This window comes from Rhyacophila brunnea, unplaced genomic scaffold, assembly GCF_057557595.1.
Source record: "Rhyacophila brunnea isolate RB1 unplaced genomic scaffold, BYU_Rbru_1.0 scaffold_7, whole genome shotgun sequence".
Lineage (NCBI taxonomy): Eukaryota > Metazoa > Arthropoda > Insecta > Trichoptera > Rhyacophilidae > Rhyacophila > Rhyacophila brunnea.
This window is the reverse complement of record NW_028233339.1, coordinates 36,729,401-36,756,373: the sequence shown is the minus strand read 5'-3', so window position 1 is coordinate 36,756,373 and position 26,973 is coordinate 36,729,401. Positions and strand designations below refer to the sequence as shown.

Here is a 26,973-nt window from a genome sequence, read left to right as displayed (position 1 = left end):
ATTCAAAGGAATCAAATAACCAACGTCAAATTATAAAAGTTATGACTGTTAATTAATAAAATTATTTTTATAGTCCGGTGATTTAAGAAGCTTCAGAAAAATACGCATAGTTCTAAACGAAATGAAAAAAAACTATAAACTAAAAGAATAGCAACGTCTGATGGTATATCAAAATAATATTTAATTAACTATTACGTTATTATTTCATTCACTCTTACGATGTTTCCAAACACAAATTAGAAATAATTAACTGTTTTCACATATAGATATAATGTAATATACACGGGCGTTAGACGAATGATTGACCTTCTCGTATGTGTTTCTATCTCATCTAGAAAAATAAGTCAGTTTTATAATAATATTACGTATTATTTTTCTTGACGAGTTGTTAGTTAATATTTGCACATCGTGCGCCATTGTGTTATGGGTAACGCACGAGATTGTTTCATTGTATGTGTATAGAAGGCTGTATAGCGCATAATTAATTGCAGTCACATCACTAAACTGCCATACGTAAAATTTCACGAAAATTTTCTGATTTTTACCTTATACAAATTAGCAGTTAAGTTGCAGGGATACGAAATTTATATATTATTATATAAAACAACTTTCTGTACTCATACACTGGACAAATTTTGTATTGTAATTATATACAGCCCTTACATTGTCTGTAATTTTATCAATAAAATAAAAATATCGGCTTCATTTAAAATACTTCTTTGTGAGTATTAGGTTATTTCACAACATAATTTTGGTGATATTTTAAAAATACTATCAAGTTTTAAATGATTGGGAAGAATTTTATTGTGAGTGTGTGTTAAGTGTCTGGAGTTATTGAGTATTTTTTTCACAGACAATGCAAGAGGTCCGTGCGCTAGCTCTACGCAGAGCTTCTCAACCCGTGTGAACTGTTTTTTCGTTTGGTCCACGTATCATAACTTGACTACGCACCTACGATAATAGCCTCGAGCATAATCTAACTCTACCAGTGCCCCTGCAGTGCGATTGGAAGGCACCGCTACGACGCTAAGCTTTTTTTACCAGTCGTTTCTTTAAAATAACTATTATCGTAAAAATATACAAGTCAATACAAAAAATAAATATTGGCATACATGTTTTGTATCAAACGTGATTGATTATTCATCCGTATCGAATATATTTTTTGTATTCTCAACACGAAAAATTGAAAAACGCTAAAACGTTTTAAATTTGGAAAATACAATTTTATATTGTTTTCATACTAGGTATATCTCTGCGAGCACCGAAAAATATTGTTTTTTTTTTTAATTAGCCAACCTGTCTCACATCTAGCGAATGGAAATATATTATTTTTCCCGAAAAAAATATTTAATTGAAAAAAAAGATAAATCATTCTGTTTTTACGGCAGTCATTTTTAGACTGTTAGTAAAAAAATATGAATTAATTACCTGACTGATTTGAAAATTAATTATAAACGAGTATTATTCTTGGTGTTTGAATAGTTTTAAAATATTATATAAAAAAAAATTGCATAATATCTCAGGAAAAAAAATAATTTATTTATGAATGTTTAAAGATTTTATTTTAAATTGACACGAAAAAACGAACGATAAGTTTATTTATTATCAACCCTAGACTATGTATGGGTAAAGATTAAAATTATTAATAAAAAAAAATTAAAATGCATACTTTATAAAACTTGAAAACCGATATGAATAAAATATGTACCACACAAAAAGCTTGTTGAACGATAAAAAGCATATTGGATAATATTTAATTGAAAATTATTTTTATCCTAGCTACACTGGCACGAAATAATCATTTGCCATAATTATTATTTTAATTTAATTTTAATGTGAAAGTGAAAATTTTATGTACGTTACGAAAAATAATCACATTTTTGATGACTTGAAATGAGAGTGCCTTATTAATTTACGACATTATTACAATATAATAATTATTATTCTTAAGTAATTATAAAAGTGACGATAAGAAAAAGATGATAACATGAATTTTTAATTTAATATAATATAATGGTGGATATTTCATACAAATTAATAAAATATCTGAGTAAAGTGACATTCTAAGATGGTTAATTATTCTTTGTTATCAATTAGAAATTGATAGGTTAACATTAAAAAATCCTACATTTAATAAAGTGTACGTGAATGATAAAGGTATGCATTGGAAAACGGGTGGGGTTATTTTTCTATCTAAGCTTGAAACGTTAAATGAAAACGTTTCAATTTCACATCGACTGTTGAAAGTTTTATATATTATTACGTTTGGACGGCAGGTGGCTTCAAATGGAATTGAAGGCTCCCTCAATAACTATCTTGATCGAAATATTATTAGGAGTTTATAATGGGTCGCAAGATGAGGATGAGTTAAAAGATAACCTACCAATAAAGAGTTCGGCAGAAAGAGTCACCGTCTAATGTAAAGGATCGATTTATCAATTTGTTGAATATAGCACATCTTAACTCATACAAAATAAGTTTACTTAAAATCAATCGTATTAATTATCAATATTTTTGTAACAGGAAACATTTATATAACATATTTAATATAATATAATATTTAAAAGATTGATTTTTTTTATCTAAGATTCTTTTTAACCTAAACAATTATAGTCTACTTAATCATATGGTTTGAATCAAAATAGTTTTAATGAATAGGCTCCAACGACGTAAGGTCGTATCAGCGCATGTGTGGCTGCTTCTTATATACCGTGATTTGCAGTCATTTTTATTTAACACTAAATCATTTTAAATATTTCATAATATGATTTAAAACCAATCGTATTGCTTTAGTTTCGATTTTTTATAATCAATGTTATTGTATAATCTACAATACACACACTAAAGTAACTCATTGTGATTTTTGCTTTAGTAAAATAGAAAAAAATCTATGCTCAGTGAAGATAGAGGTTCATTAAGAAAGTGCGATGTTTTCTGCTTTACTTCGGAGACAATGGAGTTTTTGGCACGTTCAGAAAACAAAATACCATTATAATTTGAAAGGATTACTAATGTATATTGACTTAATAGAGTGATAGTTGTGTTCAATGCTAAATGAAAATGACTACACAAACATTTGGTAAACAGGTTTCAAAGAAAAAGGGAGGGCTTGCAATGGACATTTAAGTATTTTTATTTACAGTTTTTACTTCTAAAGATTTATTTAAAATAGCAACATTTTTTGACTGTGTTAATTGAATGGGGTTAAGTATCTATTATTATTTTTTCTTACGTACAGTTATGCCTTTTATTTATATAAATTTATTATTGATGGATAGTGTATTGAATAATATGAGTAACGTGATGAAATAAGTTGATTTTGAAAGATATCCTCACATAGCTTAAGATATCCGATCCTGGATAATTTTCTATACACTTTTCCAAGTACTTTTTTAGTAACGAATATCACCCCTTCGTAAATTTTTCATCGAGAATAATATCACATAAAAAATGGTGAAAGGATTATATAACGATTTCTTATAATAATAGTTGAATTAATTATGATTAATATTTAATTATTGTAGATGCTAAGAAATTTAAATTGAAAAAAAAAAGAATTTTGATTAAACGTTATTTTCACTATGTTACGAATAAAATGCACAAATCGACAAAATCATATTTATAATTTAGTGCTCCGGCGATGTTGGGGGAGTAAAACATGCTTAAACATTTCCTAAAGACTGAAATAATTTAAACTGTATACATCACAATTAAATAATTGGCCATGCCTGTATTTTTTCTAGGTTCAAATACCCTGTCGGTTTCTTTTCAAAATCTGCAATTAATTGGAAACTATCAAGTCTTCGTTGACAATAATAATTGTGTGCGGCGAGACGAACAATACAAAATAAATACACAATTTTAACTTCTCAATAACACTTGTAAACAAGGAAAAATTACAGTCATTGATTAAAAATCGTTATAATATTAAATGATATAAACCAGTTTTTAATAGAAAATTCAGGGTTTTTATTTAAAATTGTAGTAACAATAGTGTAATAACAAACACTATAAATCATAACAAATGGCTGCAAAACATTTATTATAATAATATAACATTTCAATCATAATGAAAAGGCCTTCTTATAGAACCTTGTCTTATTTCATTACATAGTTTCGAGAATATGTATTCGCTACCAAACATACCGATTAAATCGTATAAGTTAAATGATAAAAATGCCAATTCATAATAGTATGAATACGATTAAAGACAGCTAAACATGTAGAGAAAAATATCATTTATGTCGCAATCGATAACACTATTTGTTGGTGTCTCCCTATATGTATAGGCTCAGGATGCATGCTATAAATTTAAAACAAATTAATGTTGGAATTAATATTAGTATTCTCAATCCAATTTTTGATTTCAACACAACTTTAAACGTATAATAAGATTAATAGTAAAGTTTAAAAATATTTGTTTTCATGATTTGACCTGCAAATTGTTGCACCAAATTTTCCTAAGAATTTAGATAACAATCGCCTGAAAAAAATATGTTTTTAGGAAATGAAAAGTCGGTATTCACGCTCCATTAATATTACAGATTCATGATTATTATTTTCCCTTCAATATCAATAAGTTAAGTGTTTTATAAATTACCTAGGGTTATAGCAATCTTTAAGATATAAGATAAAAACATTTTGATGTTTGCATTCAACATGTGGAGAAGTAACCTTTACGGTAATAAAGATTTTTGTGAATTACAATTTAATTATTAAATACCATTTATAGTTATATAAATAAACTATCGCCATATATTTAAGTGTAATTAAAGTTTTTTTGATTTTTTTTTGGGTATTATTCATATTCATTATTTTACATCATAATATTCTATCGTAATAATAGTAATAATCAAACAGTAATGTATATAAATATTAATTATTAATTGTGGTAAGTAGGTATGCATCGGTAATAAATAACACGTAAAGATTCTTAGAATGTATCTTCCAATGTTTCTTTTTTCTTTGCCGTTAAATAATAATGATTATTATCAAACACGTCATTTTTCCAATGAAAAAAAATAGTTGGCTTTATACATTAATTAAAGATACAAACCGAATCTTTTCTCGCATTCTTCTCATGGCGGTCATTGAAGATTGACGAGACATCTTATTACAACGATTAATTCACATTTATTGCGTCACCAGAGCGACCATTTTGTGTGCACAAAACTCTCGAACAATCTCTCATTTTGACGAGAGATTATTCACAATGAGACACCAAAGAAAAGGGATCGAAAAAATTAGTTGTCAAGCAAGCGAAGAGACATTCGCGTTGCTTAAAAAAAACAATTTTTATTTGGTCGGGGTATAAAATACAATTTAACTCTTCTTATCCGTTCTTATACCGCAATACTTATGTACATGCGAGATTGTCAAAAAGAATATTTTTACCAAGCGGTGTTTTCTTTTTTATAGAAATAAGCCTTTTAACATGCGATTTATTTTACACTGTGTTACACGTAAAACTATTATTTCATTATTATTTAATGCAAACGAATTGTCAGCAAACCAATTAGTATTAATTTTTAAAAACTAATGTGTGAGAAAATGAAACGTTCCATCTCAGATTGCCGCCGTATCGGAAAAAAAAACATAGACGGCATCACGATGATAGGCTAACTAAAATCGATCAATATAAAGCGAGAGAATTTCAATACAGACAATATCGAGAGAGAAAATTACCTGCAAAAGCCTATGCATTGACATCGCGGCGATATTTAATAATAGAAAGATTCATATTTTGATAACCTAGTTAATGCTCCGGGTTCATAGAGAGTAACCCTACTTTTTACACTGATATATTATATTTACCATGGCTATGAGAATACTTCAAAAAATGTGACATTTATATTCATTATTACGATTAAAATTGATTATTTGACACCACATTGTTAGGATAGCAGATGACGTAAGAAGGTAGGTACAGTTTAATCGTTTTTTTTTTGATAATGATGATAATCTATTTAAAAAAAATATTTACAGTATCATAATAAATAGATATTTTGTAATAATAAGTAACATTCATGTTTTTTTTTTGCCGCGTCCAATACGTATATCATATTTTACTTTTGCACACTCCAAGGAAAAACAGACGATTTCATGACATTTCAGCTTATTAGGTAAGCCAGAGCCCTAAACATCTTTGCCAGTGTAGGACGCAGTTTTTTTTTGACGGAAGAAAGTAGTGTCAAATTCAGTGGCGCCGTATCGAGGTATTGCAAATATATAATATGGTATCGGGACGACCGCATTGTTTGGTGATATTATTAAAATGTAATATTGAATATGTTCGCCGGTGGTGGGGTGTGGTGGGCGAGGGCAGGGGGGGAGATAGGGGGCGGAGCGCCCGCGGTGAGTGGAGGCCCTCAGCGCGTACCCGCACCTGCTGGAACAAAAGTAAACATAATGAAGAACAATGATCTTACGCTAATTGAAGGGCTTATGATTGAACGAATACAAGTGCAACAGTGACCTATAACTTCAAAATAAAATACTTATGCGATTGTAAATTATACATAACTGTCTTCAACATTTTGTTATTTAATGTTTTTAGTATTTGAAAGAAGATAATATGTCAGGCCAAAACATTTAAATAACATACCTACGCTGCTACGTAAAGAATAATTACATTTTATACAAAGTGTATTCCAAGGTTAGGAATAAAATTCTCTACGTTTTTGTATAGAGCGGTTAGGTACGTATTTTAATATGAAGCCGCTTTGTATGAACAAGTTAAGTATGTGGTGACAAAAAAACTTCCCTTCGCTAACTTTAAAATTATGTTACTTGTACTCGCTTAATTCTGAGCCCTTCAATTAAAAACCTTTTCGTTGCCCAAATACAATCAAAATTTTAATATTTTTTATTAAATTCACATAAAAATAATAAAAAAATCATTGATGTTGAACGTATTGAATTTAGCACCTATGTATGTAAATTAAACATACCTACAATTAATATGTTAGGTATTATTGATATAAACTAAATTACAAATGTACCAAAATGAGAATAAGGTGAGTACAATGGATACGACAAAAGCAATGTAAAACACTGTCGGAGATAGCAATCATACACAATATTTCACATGGCAAGACACCGTATGTAAAATTGTCATATAGAAATAAATGAAAAATCTTCAGCAAGAAAAAACACAAAAGTATGGTGTATAAAAAATGCAATCAAAATAGTATTTATATAAAGGGTTAAATCTATTAAAAATGCCATCAAAAGTAAAAAAAGATATGATATAATATTTATACAATATGTTATCTGTGTTGAATACATCATTATTTTTTTATAAACTAAAGGTAAACAAATATATTTTAATAAATACATAATATTTATAAATGTCAAATTATTGTGTCGTGATCATCTAAGAAACAGGTTCTTCACATTCTGCGTTCAAAACTTGTCGAGTATGTTAAAAATAAAATATGAACTAAGCCAATGATGTCTGTAGGTACTTAGTTTAAAAACGCAGTTGCCTGAAATTACGTCGTACACAACGATGACAAGATAAATTAACCAGTGACTGCTCATTGTTTTAGTGTGAGTTATTTTGTTAAAAATAGGTAAAGTATGCAAATTATATTTGGAATAATTATTAGATAAATGTAATAAAGCCACACTGTCAACAGGGATGGAGATAAAGTATACAAGAAAACTATGTTTTAAAAAAATTAGTAAAACTTGACTCACGTTTACAAATTGTGCTGATCCACCTTCAATGATACCCATTGGTAAAGGCGGCCGGAATCAGTGGGTCCTGAAAACGGTTTATTTTTAGTAAAGGATGTCTTCTTCAACGGTTTTGTAAAATATTTCGTACTAGAAAAGAAAAAAAAGAGTTCCATTATTAGCCACATGAAAACAAAATAATAACTCCCTCTTATTTTTTCTCAGATAAAATGGCTCAAAAGGAATATTAATGGATACACTACCCCAATTACACATATTCAGAATAAAACCCCAAGTTACCTAATCCAATTTTAACATGATTTATCAAATAAAATTATTTAATCACTATTTATTCGGTACTGAAATAGTAAATAACCTTAGTTAATTCATGTATGTTTTCAATAAATACAAACAATTAAAATAAAATACCTATTATAAAAAATACATATAAAATCAATAAAATACATTTTAAATAAATGGTTTAGATGGTTAGTTTAAATAATATTACCATCTTTGATAGTGTTAAAAAACCACAATTTTTGAGTTATTAGTGTTGATAAATGTTTAGATGACTTTATTTATAGATTACTGATTTCTCTTTGGATTATTATTAAAATAAGTTAATATTACAAAAAAGCCATGAATGTCCTCAAAAATTGTAGAATTAATAAAGACACTTAAAGAGAGTTAAACCACGTGAACCAATTTAATTAACAATAAAATTAAAGAAACTAATGATGGGTTAATGTATTATGTATATTATCTAAAGACAGTTTAGTAATATTAGTACATAATAATAACATAAAATATGTTTGTATAATTTTATAACTTCCGATGTGATAGCTATATCGGTTCCTGTTAAAATATCATGTAAATAAATATCTGGCTTAATTTCAACAAGAACTGAATTAATTGTCTAAATAAACTTTAACGTGAGTACCTACATATTATTTTGAATATAATGAATGTTGCATAAATTATGCTCATATCGAGTATGTTTGATAAAAAGGGCGTATGCGTCAATTTGTAACCATTTATAAGAAAATAATATAATGACATTGATGAAAAAAAATACAATCGATTTAAAATTACAAGCGACACAGATTAGGTTAATTACGCCCTTTTAATTCTAAGACCTTTCCGCTCTTTCAGTTCTAAGAAATTTACGCCTTTTTGGCTCATTTGGATTGGCATCCTCGATATAATATTACTGTAGAATATGTTGTACTTTACGATAATGAGGCCTATAATAATTATTGTTTTAATTAAATAATACAGGAAGAAACGCGATAGAATCTACGGCGCAGTGTAATATATAATTCGCACACGAAAAGAAAACTGAAAAGCTCGAAAAGACTGGGAAAGAAAAACGAGATCTAAAACACACGTTGAAGGTTTTTAAGATAACGGTGGCGCACAGGGGAAAAAAGGCGAAAGTGGCGTTTGTCGGTGCGCGGGCGATCTCGCGTCACTTGCTCTCGCCTTGATTTAGGGTTATTGCTTGGGGGCGGAGGCTTCGGCGGTCGGCGTCCGCCCGGGAAGATGCCAACGCAGACGCTATTCTAACACTTGCCCCGCGACGAGTGTGTGCCGCAGTGATGTGCAACGGCAACCACTAAACTTGTATTGAATTTAAAATCTACTCAACGTTCTTTTTTGATATTATATAATATGGAAAAAGTGGGTCCCATTTGATAATCTGCTTGTACCTAATATGGGTTAAATTGTATTATTAATAATCGTAATTCTTAAGGGCCCACGTGCGCCGCGTAGGTCAAAAAAGAGGTTTTGGTATTTTCAGAGCAAGATCCTGGATATTCCTTAAACGTTTTAGATAATCTATTTATATAATTTTGAAGCCTTATTATCATTTATAGTTATTTTAAACATGTAGTGACTGCATAAATTTATTACATAAAATAGTATTCTTTTAAACCTCTCGATCTAATGTTTAAGAATATAGTCATATTTCAGTACTTCAGTATTCATTTTTAAAAGCATTAACAAAACTATTAGTAAAATTAATATTTACGATTAAAAAATATATTACATAATCTCTCTGATCCCAAATTTGTCAAAAATTAGGCATTTTATTATTCAAAAAAATGGGCACGATTAACACATTTGAAGATAACTGTAAATATACTGATTATAATCTAAGTCTTTGAACATTCAAATGTGATAAATATTCTATGAATAATGATTGTTTTATAATAATTATTGACCTATGAATAAGGTAATACTTTTTTGAATTACGCCATTTCTATTGGCATTTTCCAGTGGTTAAGCTACAACACACGGCCGTAGCCATACGTTGACAAACGATAAATGAAGTAAGGAGTAAGATCATCTTAACGCGCGTGTTTGAACATGTACCTTACCGAAAAAAAACCTCTGCCCTCTATTCGTGAAAAAAATGACCATAAACTTGTATGTTTTGTAGTAAAAATTTGTATGTATATTTCTTCAATTGCTTACGTACCTTTTTATTTTATATTTGTATAAATAATACAGCTATATTTTGAAAAACTTAAATTAAAGAATTAGACATATCCATGTTCGTTGTAATTTTTTTTTAAAGTGACCAATTTTACGCTTTCGTTTGAAATAATAAATATATTATAATTCAGATAATATTATACTTGTATGATAAAATAACTTTCGATAAAATAAAATTTATATAATAATTTATTTATGTCACTATTTCCAATGATTTTAATTGTAATAATCATCGTTAGTAGCGTGTAGTACCAACACTACATCTTAATTGAACATAATTAACTGACTAAAAAAGGTTTGCTTCCCCATTTTACATGAATATTTCATTACAGGTAAGATGGCTCCATTGCGAAAATACTGCTTTCTTTCCGAATTAAAGTGTATTTTTCGAGATCGCTGGAAAAATATACCGGATAAAACTTTTCTTACTGGTCTCTCAAGTGAGATTTAGCCAATGCACCTATATATTATATCTCCGATAAAACGAGAAATGGGATGGAGTATTTATTATGAAAACGTATATTTCAAAAGTCGTAATTACATATAAAAACCACAATATGTTGGTAGTGTTGGTATACCATAATACATTACGTTACTGTCAGTTTTATTGTCGAAACAGGTATAGCAATTGTAAAAACAAATCTAAAGAAAGGGTTCGTATAATATTTATTGAATTATTATTAATTAAATAATTATATTAAGGCTATACCTCAGTTGAGGCATGGTCTAAAAAGATCGTGACTAGGCGATGCGCGGATTGTGCAAATGACGCGAGCCGAACGAAATATAATTTGTCATAAAAATTCAACATTCTGTTTATTGTTCTATTAGTAACAATAACAATATATTCATTGACATGTTTTCTTTTTCAAGTAAATGGGTAACGCTTTTAGTCATCTTTACACGATTTAAGAATTAATACCCCCGTTACCATCACAAAACAAATTGAGGTGTTCACAGCTCGACTTTCGCTCTCCGATTGCCAGCGAGTCCAAAATTTCGTCGCACCTATAGTTGAAAATTATTTGCCCTTTCACTGAGTATGCTCTTAAGTATCTTGCAAGATTTAGATGTGATACAAATGAAATGATTAATTTATAAATAACTCATTATATTTTAGTAGATACAATGACGTTTTTCTATCGAAAATTACTATTTAGGTTAAAAATATTTAAATATTATTTAAAAAAAAAATATTTTTTGTAATTTATACATTATTATCTAGTATAGAGTCACAGAACAGATTAATAAACAGAATTCAGATAGGCTAAACCCCAATACACTACATTTTGAAATAGGGTTTTGAATGTGTGAGTGTCCTACGAAAATGAACCACGCATTATAGACGTGCAATGTGTGTGTTGCAACCTTCAAATACGCCAATATTGAATAAGATTCAGTGCATAAACCGAAAGCAGTTTGCAGAATTTAGGACAAGTTTAAAACGACGTATTCTTGACACGAAATTTTTTGAAAAATATTTTTTTTCGCAAATTTAAAAACATCGGTTAGATAAGTAGGTAATGATTGAAAATATTTAGAAAAATCATAAATAATAAAGTATATTAGGCAAAAACAATTAATTTATTATTGCGTTTTATTTTAATAAAATAAACAATGTATTTTCACCAAAAGTGTCCAGGTAACACCATAAAGTGAATATGTAAGACGGTCGCCATGGTCGAGTGGAATAATGTTAGCTTCTGAAGCCATTATTCGTGGGTTTGAATCTTGCGATTGAAAAATACAAATGCTATATTTTCAATATGTGTTTAGAAAATAAATAACTCCCTCATAAAAAAAATCAGGTGGCGGCTTTCACATCGGATTATTAACGTTAGTAAAAAAGAATGCCATATCGAATAATTTCGATGCGTAACATTCATTGAATCGTAATTGAACAATATTATTTCCTATAATATATATATTAAAAAAAATAGTAACGATATTACTGTATATCTTTATTTGCAGAAATCGAATAAAAAATGTTGGCGTAATTCATTATCTGTCTTCTGTCTTTTAGCGGCGAGTCTTACCTTTGGACAATAAGCGAGCGCATTAGAAAACAAATACCGCGAATGAAAATTGCGAGATTGGAAAACAATAACCGCCTGGAGTTTCTATCGGAAAAATGAAAACGTCGCGTAATATCCCCATTTCCCGGGACAATAGCATTCTGTCTCAGCCACGTGAAAACCGGAAGCGCAAATGATAAGAAAAACAAAATGTTTTGTGCAACAATACAATAAGGGTAAGAAATATCCCTTACAACCTTATATAGCAAACTATTAGCTCTTATATGAAGGGAACAAAGAAAAAAGTAAATTCTTGGTGAAAAACAATTAAAAGCAATAATAATATTTTAATACACTACAAAGATCAATGAGACTAATTTTATTGGCTTTATTTGTGAACTGAATTAGCCGCCTTGTAAAGAGGTTTCTAATACTTATTTTTCGAGAAATATATGTTACCCACCAAATTAACCAACGAGACCAGATTACAATATTTAAACACATCCTCGAAATATACAGGCTTGATAAATTAACAGAACTATATCGTGATGCAGTGACTGTGAGGGTCTACTTTATTTAAAAATTAAAAAAATACTCTAGAACACGCCACGTAAGAACGATATTTTTTTCTAATTTACAAACACATTTAAATTATTTTAGTATCTATTTCAACTGATACATAATATTATACAATTAGCAGATAAATTAAATATGAATGAGTAAAATGTTTCGGAATAAAACCGCCCCATTCTATACCGGTATTATAAAACCACTATGATACATCTAGATAATTGACTTTATTTCTTTGTAGAGCTACGTTAACCAATGCCCATTTTAATTTAATGGTCTACCTAATAACTGTGTGCTAAACATTTGGGTGTGCATAGAAAAACAAGAGAAAATTGAGATGGCTTATCCACACACAAAATATTGGTATAAAGTACATACTGCTACGTACTTGATGGATATACGAACACTTTCTATAGAAAGTAATAATTCATACTTATTATTATAGAAAATAAAGCTGTATACTGCAAAAATAACGTGTGTCCATAGAACAGATTTTAAGATATAAATGTGAAAGCCATTGAAGTTAATGACTCCACCTAACCACACCCGCCCCGCACCACAACCGGTCTTAATCGGGCGTATCACAGGACCCTATGTTTGGAGGTGAAGAATCATTATTTTTATGACTGGTAATGTCTCAGGAGCAGCACCCAAAACTAAGGTCGCCATGCACTCAAATGTGCTTTGACTGAATTTACATGACTTTAAGTTAAGGTACCCATGGGTGAGATGAGCATGTAGAGGCACTATTAAAAATTGTAGTAAGTAACAATTTAAAGCTAATACAAAACTGTCGAACATTCTAAGTGAAGAGATCTTCACGTTGGCAGTATAATGCCGCATATTATCCAAATGAAATAAAATTGGCTTTTGTGGCGACCAGGTCTGACGGTCCGATAGGCTCAACAGCTGGTTGAACCGACTTGAGCAGCTCTTTCCTTGAAAGCCAGTCACCACGGACAAAAGCTTTGAAGCTGAATTAATTTTATTACTTTATAGCGGCGAGGCCATAAAATATAAGAAACACAAGGCGCGCCGAGTGACCTCAAATATTACCAATACTCAATGCGCGTTTTGTTTACGTGTCAAACTTTATCAGAAATTTCTCCACACTAGATATTAAAACATTGTTACAGCTTCACCAAGAACATGTGTGCTTTCGTGTACTAATTAATTATTAATTTTTTTATTATTTAGGTTTATAAATCAATTAAACCATATACGGCAATACGTTTTCAGTGCGTTCGCATGAAAGCTTGTGTGTGTTTAGACGCATCGGGTTCAGTCATTTTAAAAATCAAAATCTTACGTCAGAAAATAATAAAAAAGTGCGATTTTTTTTAAATATTTTTAAAAATAATTTACCATGGAAAACATATTTAACCCCCTCAATCTTGATAGTAAAGGAATACATTAAATGAAAGGGTTATGCGAGATAACGTATGTTAAAATATTCGTTCCAACAAACACATTAAATTTACCTTTCTGAATGTTAAGATTTAATGATATAGCCCTATAATTACGGTATCCGTGGTCAAGGAAAATAATATATAGGTAGTAATATATGAACTTTATGCTTTATATATGAATATTAGATGCGATATAAGACGTAGGTTTATGATTGTACATATGAATTATAATAACAAATACATTTAAGCGGAAACTTATCCGGTAACAAAGATGACGGATGTTGTAGTCGCATAATAAACATAAAAAATGTCCATTAACACAATTGTAATGATTTATGTATGACGTATAAGATGAGAAAAAACAATATTGATTATTTTAATAGTGCTAACTGTCAGTTTTTAGTGGATAGATTTTTGTTTATTAAATAAAGTAAAACACAATATTGTATCGCAATTCTTTCAAATAAATAGCCAGACCGAGTCTTGTTCGTATACAGTAATTCTGGGTCCACATAAAGAAAACAGAGTCTTTCACAATTATAAGAAAATTACACCACATGCGATTTTTACGGTATGTACAAAGAATAAATTTTTATGAAATGTGTTGGAAGGTGTTAATTTTCATCAAAAAAAAAAATTCAAAAAAATAGTTAAATATCAAGCGGTAAAGACCGAAAAGTATCTTGGATCTCCAAACATTCTTTCGTTGAAGCAAGAAATTCATATTACGTATTCTGACATTTAACAATGAAATTGAGTAAGAAATATTATGTAATTACGATTTTTTTAAAAGTTCTTGTAGAGATCGGGTACAGTTAGAGGCAATGTATAGAATTGAAATTTTTCAATTAAAATTGTAATCAATACATAATTATTGTTAGTAGGTAGGTATAAAATATAAAAATAGGTGATCCAAGAAATGTATTTTTTGTATTTGCTGAGAAAGTCGTGCTAAACGGAAGGTACCGATATTTATCGTCATTAATGTAAAAATATAATAATAGCTCATTTACTGGTGATAGTACGTATTGTCGCGACCGTAACTATAGAATGAAAATGTAAATACGCATTATCGTGAAAGTTACAAGACTGCATGCATTGATCGAAAAAAATTGCAACTTTTCAATTTTTTCGCGATATTTGTATCTTCCATGACGTATGGCTATAGTAGCAAACCTGCCGGAAAAATATACAAATTACCTACACCGCGTAGAGCATTTTTACGTTAAATAATTTTCAGAACCAGTCAAATGGCACCATACAATAAGAACAACGCGTCTCGCTTACGATTTAAGAATGTGATTGGAGAGACAGTAAGCACTTTTGCGTGTAGACAATTATTATCGCGATAGTTTAATTTACACATTATTGGTGTCAGTAAATCCACGCACGTATAAAGGCGCTATTAGTAATAAGTAATATATTGTGTTTTATTTTAATAAATAGTTATTATCGTATTATTAGTTATGTTTATAAGTACAAATGGTATACATTTTCACTAACAATAATTTAATTAGATGCTGAAATGTAGCTGATACAGTCACATATCTAGTATATTATTTCTTATTAGTGACTGTATATATAAATACTTAGAATATATCAGTCGATAGACTAAAACATAAATAATACGTATGTACGTATGTCATATACTGATATACGTAGTTTTATCACTATCCAGCGCGGGTCCAGGTATTAATGTAATAAATAGAAAATGGTAACTTACGGGTCGGCAGTGGACACTCACGGGGCTGTAGTTGAGGGGTGCGCGGCTGACGGCGATGGCCGGGAATCCAGAGGGCTGGGGGCTGGTGGCTTGGACGTACCCGTCAGCAGGGTTGTACATGTCGAGGGCGGGTCCCGGCGAGCCTGCCGCCGGGAACCCGCGCCCCACCGCGTGCGGGGACGCCGGCGGTCCGAAACCTTGCGCCGCCGCTGCCTGGTAGTTGTTCATCACTGCGTAAAGGAAATCGACATCAAAATTTCATACAATTTCATCATCATCAAAAAATATAGACATAGTAAAGCTGCTCGAACCATAATATCTATAAACACAGTAAAATATGATGATACATTTAGCATTCCCTTTACGAAGCTAATAAATGCCGTCCGTTCCGGTGATGTCACCTTATGTTACCATACAAGATTGACAATATTTAAATATATAAAAGAAAAATGCCTATTTTGGCAACATAAATAAGTCTTCTAAGATTTCATAATCATTATTTACTACCCGTTTGATTTATAAAATTATCAAAAATGCATCAAAACTTAATTGAAATAATACGAGTACTTCTATATATTCTTAAAGCCTTCAGATCATATTACTATCTTGATCTCATCCCTTACTTTGATATCATTTACTCACATCTACTTTTAGATCTATGTATTTTGTTTGTAATACAATCTGACGGATATATTATATCAATTATTTATATCTACTGGATACTGCCATCGATTTTGAAAATAATAAAATTTAAATTAAATGTTTTATTCATGATTATTGAAATAGTCAAAATATGAAGATGCTGAAGTACATATTAAATGAAATATTTGCAATTTACTAGGCTGGGTAACCTAAAAATGACATTACAGTAACCGGAGTGTTAAATAGGACTTTGATTTTAGAATTAGCTTCGCAAAAAATACATAAATTAAGGAATTGTATGCTCAGGATAATTACCCTTTAAATATATCGTATTTACTGCATCGTGATATAATATACAAAATAACTTTTCTATCAATAAAAAAAACATTGATACACAAATGTATTGAAAGAGAATACTGTGTTTAAATATATTACAAATACCACTGAATAACTATAATACCAATATATATTATTATACAACGTAAAATAATAGTTTTTGTTAATACTTTCACTTCACGATAATGATATAAAATGTAAATTATACGAATGAAAGGAGATAAGAAGAAATTAGTATATTTAAAAAATACCTACCTACTTTAGAATTATTAGATAAACAGCAATGTTGTATAATATGTCTGATAAACTCACATAATATTATCAGATATTATTATTTTTTGAATATTTTAATTTAAAAGCCGAATATTAATTGTAAAGCATCGCGGTTAAAATTCGAATCGAAAAGAAATTCGTTTACGGTGAGTAACTCGATTACAGTACGCGAACGAGAGTTCATAGAGTGGCTATTTTTACAGAATGAAAATGAAAAAACACCACAAAATTGCGACTGAAAAACTATTAAAATTTATATATTCGAACCAAATGATATTTGCATATAAAGTGAGCGGTCGCCGAACGCTGTTAGGGCTTATACGAGGAAAAAATGCAACTGTATGAAGTATGTGGTACTTGATGTAAAAGCGAATGCAGTTGACGGTATGGAAAAAAATTACATGCAAATAAAGGTGGAACTGTATAGGTTTTTGCTCTTGATGCTCACAAATGCATAAACGGGGAAAACTACATTATATATTTCTACACAGTCAAACAGGGTTTAGTTTTCCAAGCTCTACTATATGTATCCGTAAAAGTTGCAGAAATATAATATATATACACACACATATTTAAAATACATCATTTCGATGTCGTGTTTATCTATAATATGATCGATTCTGATAGATTACTTAACTGGCAAAAATAGTTGATATCTGTTGAGATATTTCACGTAGAGTTAGCGGATAAATTCATTGCTTCTATTCAACTTCGTAGTGAAATTTTAAAATTGATAGGCACCAGGTTTGTCTGTTTTCAGTTTAACATTCATTACAAATAATCCTTTTGATTGAATATATATGTGATTAATTAAATATATTTTATAAAAAAATTGATAGTAGTTAGGTAGATAGTAGTATGTGGAAAAGTGTAAAAAAATAAACTAACTATCCGTTCTAATAAAAAATACTCAGTACCTACTCAAATATTTAAAATTGATATAATGAACGTTCAAAATATTCACTTAAAAAAGAATAACTGACGATTATCAAGTAAATAAATAGAAATTGATTATGAATAATAATATTAAGATTAGTTTTCATTATATTTAAATCATGTTATTAAGGAAATGTTCAAAGACATATGCATAATTTGCTATACATAATATGGTAACTATTCAGAATTTACCAAAGTGTTCGAAGATATATAAAGTAATCAAAGATATATATTTAATAATCAAATGAAAATAAAATAAAATGTATTTTATATAGTGAACATGCTATTCCTATTATTATTTTTTTACTATTATATTGTTTTGATAGAAATTAAATGAGACAAATCAAACATGTAATTACTATTTTGATATATTTTCTGTTTTTCGTACTTATTTCTATAATTATATTAGGTACGAAAAATAATAAAAAACTAATATTATTAAATTTAATATAGGTTATCACAAATATTTTCTATTCAATAAAATAATTAAGTATTATAGTTTTATAATATTTTCACAATTATTTTGATAGTTATTTAAAAATACAAAATTTCTCTTTAAAACTATAAAGAATCAATTTTGTTGCACTACAAAGAAAAACACACATACACATAAAAGAAACATCTTCACTTGGGAACGGGAGGAATATTATTAACGTTAAACAATTATTCAAATAATAATAATAATATGTGATAATAAAATAATTGTTTATAATATACATATTTTGTATATTGCTTAAAAATATATTAAGCAATATTCGAGGAAAAGTTCATTTATCGGTGTTTTAATAACATACAAAGGGATGGGACATTAAATATACATTCCTAAAATAAGTTTAGTGTCAATAAAATTACGCAGAAGTTAACGGAAATTGTCAAAAAATGTTTCATTGGCTTAATTGCAAAATGTCACCTGAAATGAATGTATTTAGTGAATGGCGTAGGTTACCTGAGAGCGCCTGCGCTAGAAGTGGTGTGTTGTTGTTTGGAGTCAGCTGTCCGTTTGTCAAATCCACTGCAACACACGGAGAACATCACACACCGGTCGAGACCATGGTCAATCAGACACATGGTCATGCCTATAACCAATACCTTGCTCTACCAATTTCACAATGTTGCCCAACGTAAAGGAATACTACACTAACGAAAAGAGTTTCTTGCAAATTTCTAAATGTAAATAAATACCCACATAGAATATTAAAAAAAGAGGCCAAAAAAGAAATATACTATTTGAAATAAGAAAACTTATTTCGTACAGATAACGTTCGCTTACAGATTAAATTAGTTTAATGATTCTATATAGAATAGAAATGTTTGAAAAAAAAGATAAACCATGTACTTACACACTGTTTATTAGCTATTATTCACTTATTATTAATTTGCTTTTTCTAAAGTTTGATTGATTTTAATTAGTAAATTTACACAAGCTCTCAATTTTTCTAGGCTTAGAATGTTATATAAATAATACTATATAAACGTATTGCTATAAAATATGAAGTTTAAGTAGCACTAAAAAATAATATCGTTAGTTCGGCCTTTTCTGATATCAACTTTGTACTTGTTCATTCTTACAATAGTAAGAATGAAACAATGAGTAGACAGTTGTAGTAGTCAGGTGACATTTTGCAATTATTTTATTTATTGATTATTTATTGATGATTGCAGTTTGAAGATGCAACGTGCTTGAAGTGTTAAATATATATTATGTACGACGATATAGTTAAATGTATTATATATAATATCAATACAAAAACGTTTAAATATATATAAAAAAAACCATGCTCTGTGCTTGTGCCATGAGTTCTACAATATGTATATAATATGTTTACCTATTATATGATTATGCTTATATGAGCTGATATTCTTTTCGATATTCTGGGGAATGATTTGATTACAACATGATCGAGTTGTTATTCAATTTGACAAATTTATGTTTAATTATAATTTAACTACCTATCTACAAATACATCATTAAAAATGTGATATCTTGGAAGGAGTAAACCAGGACCAAATTTACGCTTAAATACATTATAAATAATAACTATCAATTCTCTTCTTACATAATTTTATAACACCTCAGTATTTTGTGGTATGTATATATTTGAGATATCTTTTTCAATAAAGAATGTTACATTTTAAAACCTTGTGAATTATTCGGTCAGTCTTCCTTTTTCAAAAAAATATTACTATTTAATCATTTTTTATTATTTATGAAATTTAATACAGTATATTAATTGAACTGAATAGATTTTACCCAATAATAATAATAATGTATTATGGGCCTTTATAGAGCGGAAGCTGTTTAAATAGATTTTAGTTTTTTAGGCGAAATGGATTTTTCCACTTGCTCAACCTATAAGGTCCATACTCTGTCTCCAAACACACAGAAAAATAACATGTGAATATGTAAGACCCGGGATTCGAACCCGGCACTCATGACCATTATAAGACGATTCGTTACAGCTCAATCATCTTGGGCGTATGGGCGTGATCTTGCGCCTTGAAAATGATTTAAAAATAATCTAAGAATAATTTGAACGATTGAAAAAAGATACTAGATATTATGTAGAATTTCATACATTTTCGAAGATTAAAAAGATATTTTCAGGCCCTGGGGTTCCTTTAAATTTGGGGTCCCTTGGTTAAAGCCACTTTAGCCTTGTGATGAATCCAGTCCTGCGGGTATATTCTATACACAAGACTGCTTTCGGTCCGCTACGGCAGCTAAATAGGGTAGAAAAGTATCGAATTGTTAACACTTATTGTAACAATTACAATAAGTTAACCGTCTGGACTGTCTAAAATGTCTATTTCTCTCTAAAATTGATCACTTCTGAGAGAGGTGCTGTTAAAACATAGCACTTATTGTAACAGTTATAACTAAATTATTGTAATTGTTACAATAAGTGTTAAAAGTTCGATAATTTCCTACCCTATTTAGCTGCCGTAGCGGACATAAAGCAGTGTTGTGTATAGAATTGACCCGCTGATGTAACAATTTTAATACTTATAACTGCTGAATATAAGAATATCATATTAGTAAAGTGAGTCCGTATAATATCATGACAGCTCCATTAATCTAATTGATTTATATTTAGACTGAGATGATTAAATGGATCCAGTAACAAAAATACAACACGAAATTTTTTCCATGCCGGGTTCTTCTACTTCCAAATGAGTCAGCAATTTTTACCAAATTAATCGCAGTCTTCGAAATGTGATTGTGATTCGGTATCCAGTTCGAAAACTATGACGTATCATTAATCGGATTATTTAGCGATGGTTAGCGTAGTTTAGTCCGGCCACTGGATGGGGTGTGTCGCCCTATGGGAAGGTGGTGGGGTCTAAAGGCGGTGGGCGCGAAGGTTATGGTGGCTGTGGTTATTGGTAGATCGCTTCGGGAATGATTGATGGCCAGGCAAGTGGATCATCATACTGTATTCAGGAATGACGTACATAATAATATATACACCGTTAGAGTCCTATTACAGTATTATTACAAGGCCTTAAGGGTATCGATAGAATTTGGGCAGATTTATAAAGTCAAAACGCTATAAATCTTTTAATCTCTTAGGCATTTAAAATTCATTTACGAGTTCTGCCTAAATTTTTATGAATGAATAAAAACATTTTTTAAATCCATTATTAAAATTGAAAATTCCATGACTGGTATTACACCTCAGATGCGTTGTTATTAGAAATTAATATATGCATTAATAGTGCATGAGTCGGTTTCTTGATTGGTATGCTAAATAATTATGTCGTATCAAATGCCATTTAGTCAAAGAATTTTTCAACAATATTTCAAATGATTCTGAGGCTTTGCTAAATTATGTGTACCTATCCAATATAACGACTTATACGTAGTGATATTCAAGAAGTAAAGTGACTATAATTAAGTTTTTAAAATTTATAATGATTAAATATCTAATTAAATCTAATAAATATATGTTATGGATAAGAAAAATAGTGAATTTTATATATTTAAAAAAGCAAAACAAGCAACTTGCTTTAATTAAGAAATGTTGAAAACTTCACGCATTCAGTGCTTTGTTAAAACGCTACTAGAAGTGCTGCCGCCTAAGTGGGATAACGACGTAGATTTCGTTTTTTGTGCTTAATATTATATTTTATAAGACGTGCCTAAAAATGAATGATTTAAAAAAATTAGTGAACCTATAAATCCATCATTATTTGTCAAATATATGACGTGTAGTATTACTTCTCTTTCTTTATGTAAGTTTCATTGGGAAAAAATTCCCGCCATTCTATTATTGAAAAAGGGTTAGAAACTCCTGTTATAGAGAATACAAAAGAGGTAGATGTATATTGAATAAAGCTTGGAGAGGTTTCCATCAACTAGAAAATATTGTTGTCGGATGATGATGGTATTTTTAATTTTCTGTATAAGTCGGTTTTATCAGTGTAGCCATGAGGAATATAAGACGTGCCAGACTGTACGGGGAGCGTTTTGTATTTATTTATATAAGAAATATTTGGACCTTTCCCGGGAAAACAATTTTTTGTCGTCATTTTTTCCGGGCAATAATGTTGCGCCCAGAATTTCGGCCAAAAGGAAACTGAGAATTTTTGCGGCACACTATCCATCACCGCGTAGACAAGTTTTATTTTTTGCTTTAATAAAAACGATATTGGATACTGAATTCCTAACGTCTCCGACGGCAAAAGGTGCGGTGGCCGCAATATGAAATATCCGAGGTTTGGAAACAGTGACGCATCGCGGGGTCAGCCGGGTGAGATTTTCAAATGTGGGCGGCATATATAAAGGCGCGGCAGATCGGATAAGAATAAGGATCTTTTTTCGATATCTCCTGTATCAATGATTCGAGAACAACTATAATGCATACAAGTTATCTTTGCCAAATTATGTAACAGACAGACGTTGTATTTTTAGTGTAATAAATATTTATTTAACCAGCTTTTTTCATCGTTGATCCAAACAACTTAATAATTTAATTACCCGCTGGATTCAAACTCACAAACCCATGAAAGTTCTGATTTTTAAACTTCTGAAAGCATTTAACACAAGTTAGATATTAAATCATCATAATAATATGATAGTATAACTTATATGTCTTTTTATTGGTTTTAAAATCCATCGGCTAAATTTTTTTAACATTTATTTTACTAGAAATGATTAATCGCCATTTATTTGCTCAATGTATCTTGAAAACATTATGTAAATATATCAGACGCTTAAGGCTTAAGAAGTGGACACTAAATTTAACTATTCGATAATCGGAGGTGCTATAAAAATAGCTTGAATTGTAAATTTTACAGTCGACATATTAACATTAATTAATATGTATAAGTACTAGGAAATATTTGCTCAGATTTGAACCTATGTTTTTTACCATATAATAATCTCCCAGTCCAAATATAATATATAAATGAGTAGAATATGGTAGAAGAAGTCATTAGGGATATATTTTTTAACAGAAATGGTCTAATACAAATTAGTAAAAGTTTAACGCTGTAATCGAGAGATGACAGAGGCGGCATATTGACTAATCCCTAGAGGCGGCTTTTTTACTTGAGGCGTCCCTGTTCGTATGCGAATGGCCAGAGCCAAAGGAAAGAGTGTTTTTCGGTATCTCCCGACCGTGATATATTGAGGTGGCATTCAACCAAAACATGTGCCCAACACGTGGCCCGAATCCATTTAACGCTAAACAGTTCGCGAGGGGGCCCTCTTGTTGGTGGAACGAACCAACGGCTTTTTAATAGTGGTCATCAATAACTCACTCCCGGCTGATAATCTCAATTGCAAATTGAGTGGATTCCAGCTACGCCATTGCGAAAACAAAATGGCGCGTGAGATCTCAGTGAAAATTTCATTAATTCGTTTCAAACACAATGTGGGCTGGATAAGCTCTGACAGTATAATATCAACAACAAAATTTCACTGTCATAGACGACTACATTAATTTTAATATAATTAAACACATACATTTTTATTAATTATTTTATACCATATAGAATTAGCCCACCGTATACAAATGATTTTAGTAGATGATCGTGACCGCCTTTTTCATAAGATATAAATGATAAGTTTGCATTAACTATTACTTCACAATATGCCCAAACAGATTTAAACCTACAAAAGTAACGGAATTTTTTAAAACTAGTTTTATGCTGAGGGAGGGGGCCAAATAAGAAAAGTTTAATTTTTTATGTCGTAATTTTGAAATATTGATAAAATAATTGTAAAACTAAATATTAAAATAAGCCATAGATGTTATAATAAAATGTAATAAAACTAGTAATGTAATACTTCTAGCCAGAGTTTAGTATTCGGAAATTAAAATTTAATAAATAAATATGTTTTATCTATTTTTTCAATACAATAACGATATAATATGTATATTATCCTTTGCTATAATATATTTGTTTAAAAAAAGAAAAATGTGGTATAATATGTATGCATTTCATATTAAATTTTATTTGTTATATTTTGGCTAGTGGAATTATGATGATTATGTTCTTGGAATATTATTATTGTCATAAAATAAACACTAGGTACTAATACAATTTCACGGATTAAAGATGTATGTACTTAATTGAATAAAAATATTCATGAGAGAGCTATGGGATATATCAAAGTCATATATATTTGTGATACAATTTAATTGAATTAGGTAATATTATAAAAAAATATATATAGTAAAAGTACAAACAATAAATTAACAAACCTGGTATGAAACCTTTTGTATTATTGCAAATGAACACGTAGGCACAAACAAAGAAACAGGCACACATCAGATGTTTTGGAATCATTGGTAGAGCAATATGCTGGTTATAGCGACAAGTGAAATTATATGGGAAAACACACAATAAAGTATGGCAAATGTTAGTACAAAAAACACAAACACTGTATAAATTTAAATAAGATAAAAATACAAGTAAAATCTCACTAAATGAGTCGACTACCTTAAATGCTAAAATTAAATCTTTTTAAATGTATACTATTCTAAAATTAATATTTTTTTTATATATTAAAAAAGTTTGACTAACTTTGCTTAATATTACTAATGAAACAAAACAGTTGACTTTTACTATATTAATAAATTATTACCTTTGGCTATATTTAAATTCTATGTATCTATTAAAACACAGTGTATCATTTTAAACGACATCAAGTAAAGTAAACTCTACATACAAAAATATTGAATAAACATTTAGGCATATTGATATGCTAGTCATATAATAATAATAATAATGAATTGTATTATAGGTATATTTAAAAATTATCAGTAAAAGCAATTCTACAATAAGTCAATTATTTTTTCAATAAGCAAAAATTACAATAATTAATTAAGTAGGTATACGAATGATAAAAAATAATATTTTTAAAAATTTTAAAAATATTTATTTAGATTTTATTTGAAAACAATGTAATATATTTTTTCAATGTTTCTTCTGAAAATATATTAAATAAAAATAATATAATTAGCACGGGAATGACCAGATTACACCACCAATTCGTTACAAGTATACACCAAATTACACCAATTTTTTTTATTGTAGAGTAAGCAAAATAAGAGTACTGAGTACTAGAATAAATCATCAACTTACTCACACGTTACGTTAAAAAAAACAAAAAAGTACGTTTACTACATGGATAATAATAAAAAAAATGTTTAAATATTATATTCACCACAAACACTATCTATATTCATAAATAAATTTGGACCACCTAATATGGCCGTACATTTTTTTTTAAATCTGCTAATATTATAATCTACAATAGTTATTGGATCCATTATAATCGTAGGTAATAAAGTATAGACTAAATATTCATTTTATAAAAAAAATATGGTTTCGCCTTAAACAATCATGCTATAGTAGGTATTAAGCAAATTTATTGATAAAACAATTAATACAATTTCGATAATTGTTTTTCTTACTCTATTCTATATTATGATGTTGTAAACTATAATCTGAGCAGGTCTATACCTAGAAACTAAGAGGACTACCGTCTGATATTAGTTAATTTCTATTGTTATTTTATAACCATAATATAAGATCTTACTATATAAATCGGATATAAAACTAAAAGATCTTTTTTTAAGTAAAACACGTAAGTAGATGTAATATATCTAGAATATTTGAAGTTTGGATAAACTAAAGTTTTCTACTTATAAACAGACATGAAAACAAAGCTGATGCTCAGATATTGTAAAGACAAAATAGGATGGTTACTCGCCCTCCATTTCTTAGCAACAGTTTTCTCCAGAAGTGATGATATCAGCTCGTTGTTCTTCGTTTAAACATTCTTGGATGTTCAGCTTTGGTGCAAATTCCACTTAACACTCAGTTATTATCGCCTTGGCTGACATCAAAAACTTCTTCTTCCCGTAGTGTTTTAACTTGTATATTATTTTATAATAATCAAACGCGTTTATATCATAAAGATTTATGAACCTAATATGTATAATTTTTCAAATATAACATACTTATGTTTTACGTTACGTAGAAAACAATATCGTCATTGTCATTTTTTTTAAAAATGAAATAGTATTTGATTTAAAATATAATATATGTATTAGATCGAGGATAAAGACGTTGAATATTAAATAATTGAATTAGTTACTTGCAATAATTTTAAGAAATACTTTATTGTCTTATAGTAAAGTGAAAATATTTCTTTTCGTTAAATACTTTTCATGTCAACTATCAAGAAAGCTAATTGGATAACTACAGATTGTAATTTAATTTATAATTTGATTTAGATAAAGGTTCAAGTTATAATTTTACGTCATGATTACCTAAACTACTGATTCAGTATAAAACCTACCGGGAAAAGAGGGAGTCTGTATGTAGAAGTTGCTAAACTATCGAAGTAAACACCACTTAATAGGTTGCTAAAGCA

At 29.3% G+C, this 26,973-nt stretch overlaps 1 protein-coding gene across 17 annotated transcripts in view; it reads right to left on the bottom strand.

Moving 5' to 3' along the window:
• Positions 1 to 4,793: 4,793 nt before the first annotated feature.
• Rbp6 (RNA-binding protein 6) overlaps positions 4,794 to 26,973 on the bottom strand; it is a 1,006,046-nt gene continuing 983,866 nt past the window's right edge. For 4 of the 17 annotated variants that reach the window (XM_085958080.1, XM_085958084.1, XM_085958085.1 and 1 more), the window contains 4 exons: positions 19,030 to 19,095; positions 15,897 to 16,126; positions 7,702 to 7,768; positions 4,794 to 6,385 (listed from right to left, as the gene is read on the bottom strand). In XM_085958080.1, the coding sequence (XP_085814206.1) occupies positions 7,727 to 7,768; positions 15,897 to 16,126; positions 19,030 to 19,095 (338 nt within the window). In that variant the 3' untranslated portion in view covers positions 4,794 to 6,385; positions 7,702 to 7,726. Of the gene's footprint in view, positions 6,389 to 7,701; positions 7,831 to 15,896; positions 16,127 to 19,029; positions 19,096 to 26,973 lie in introns of all 17 variants that reach the window. The other 13 variants (XR_015071926.1, XR_015071929.1, XR_015071931.1 and 10 more) reach the window with 6 other exon arrangements.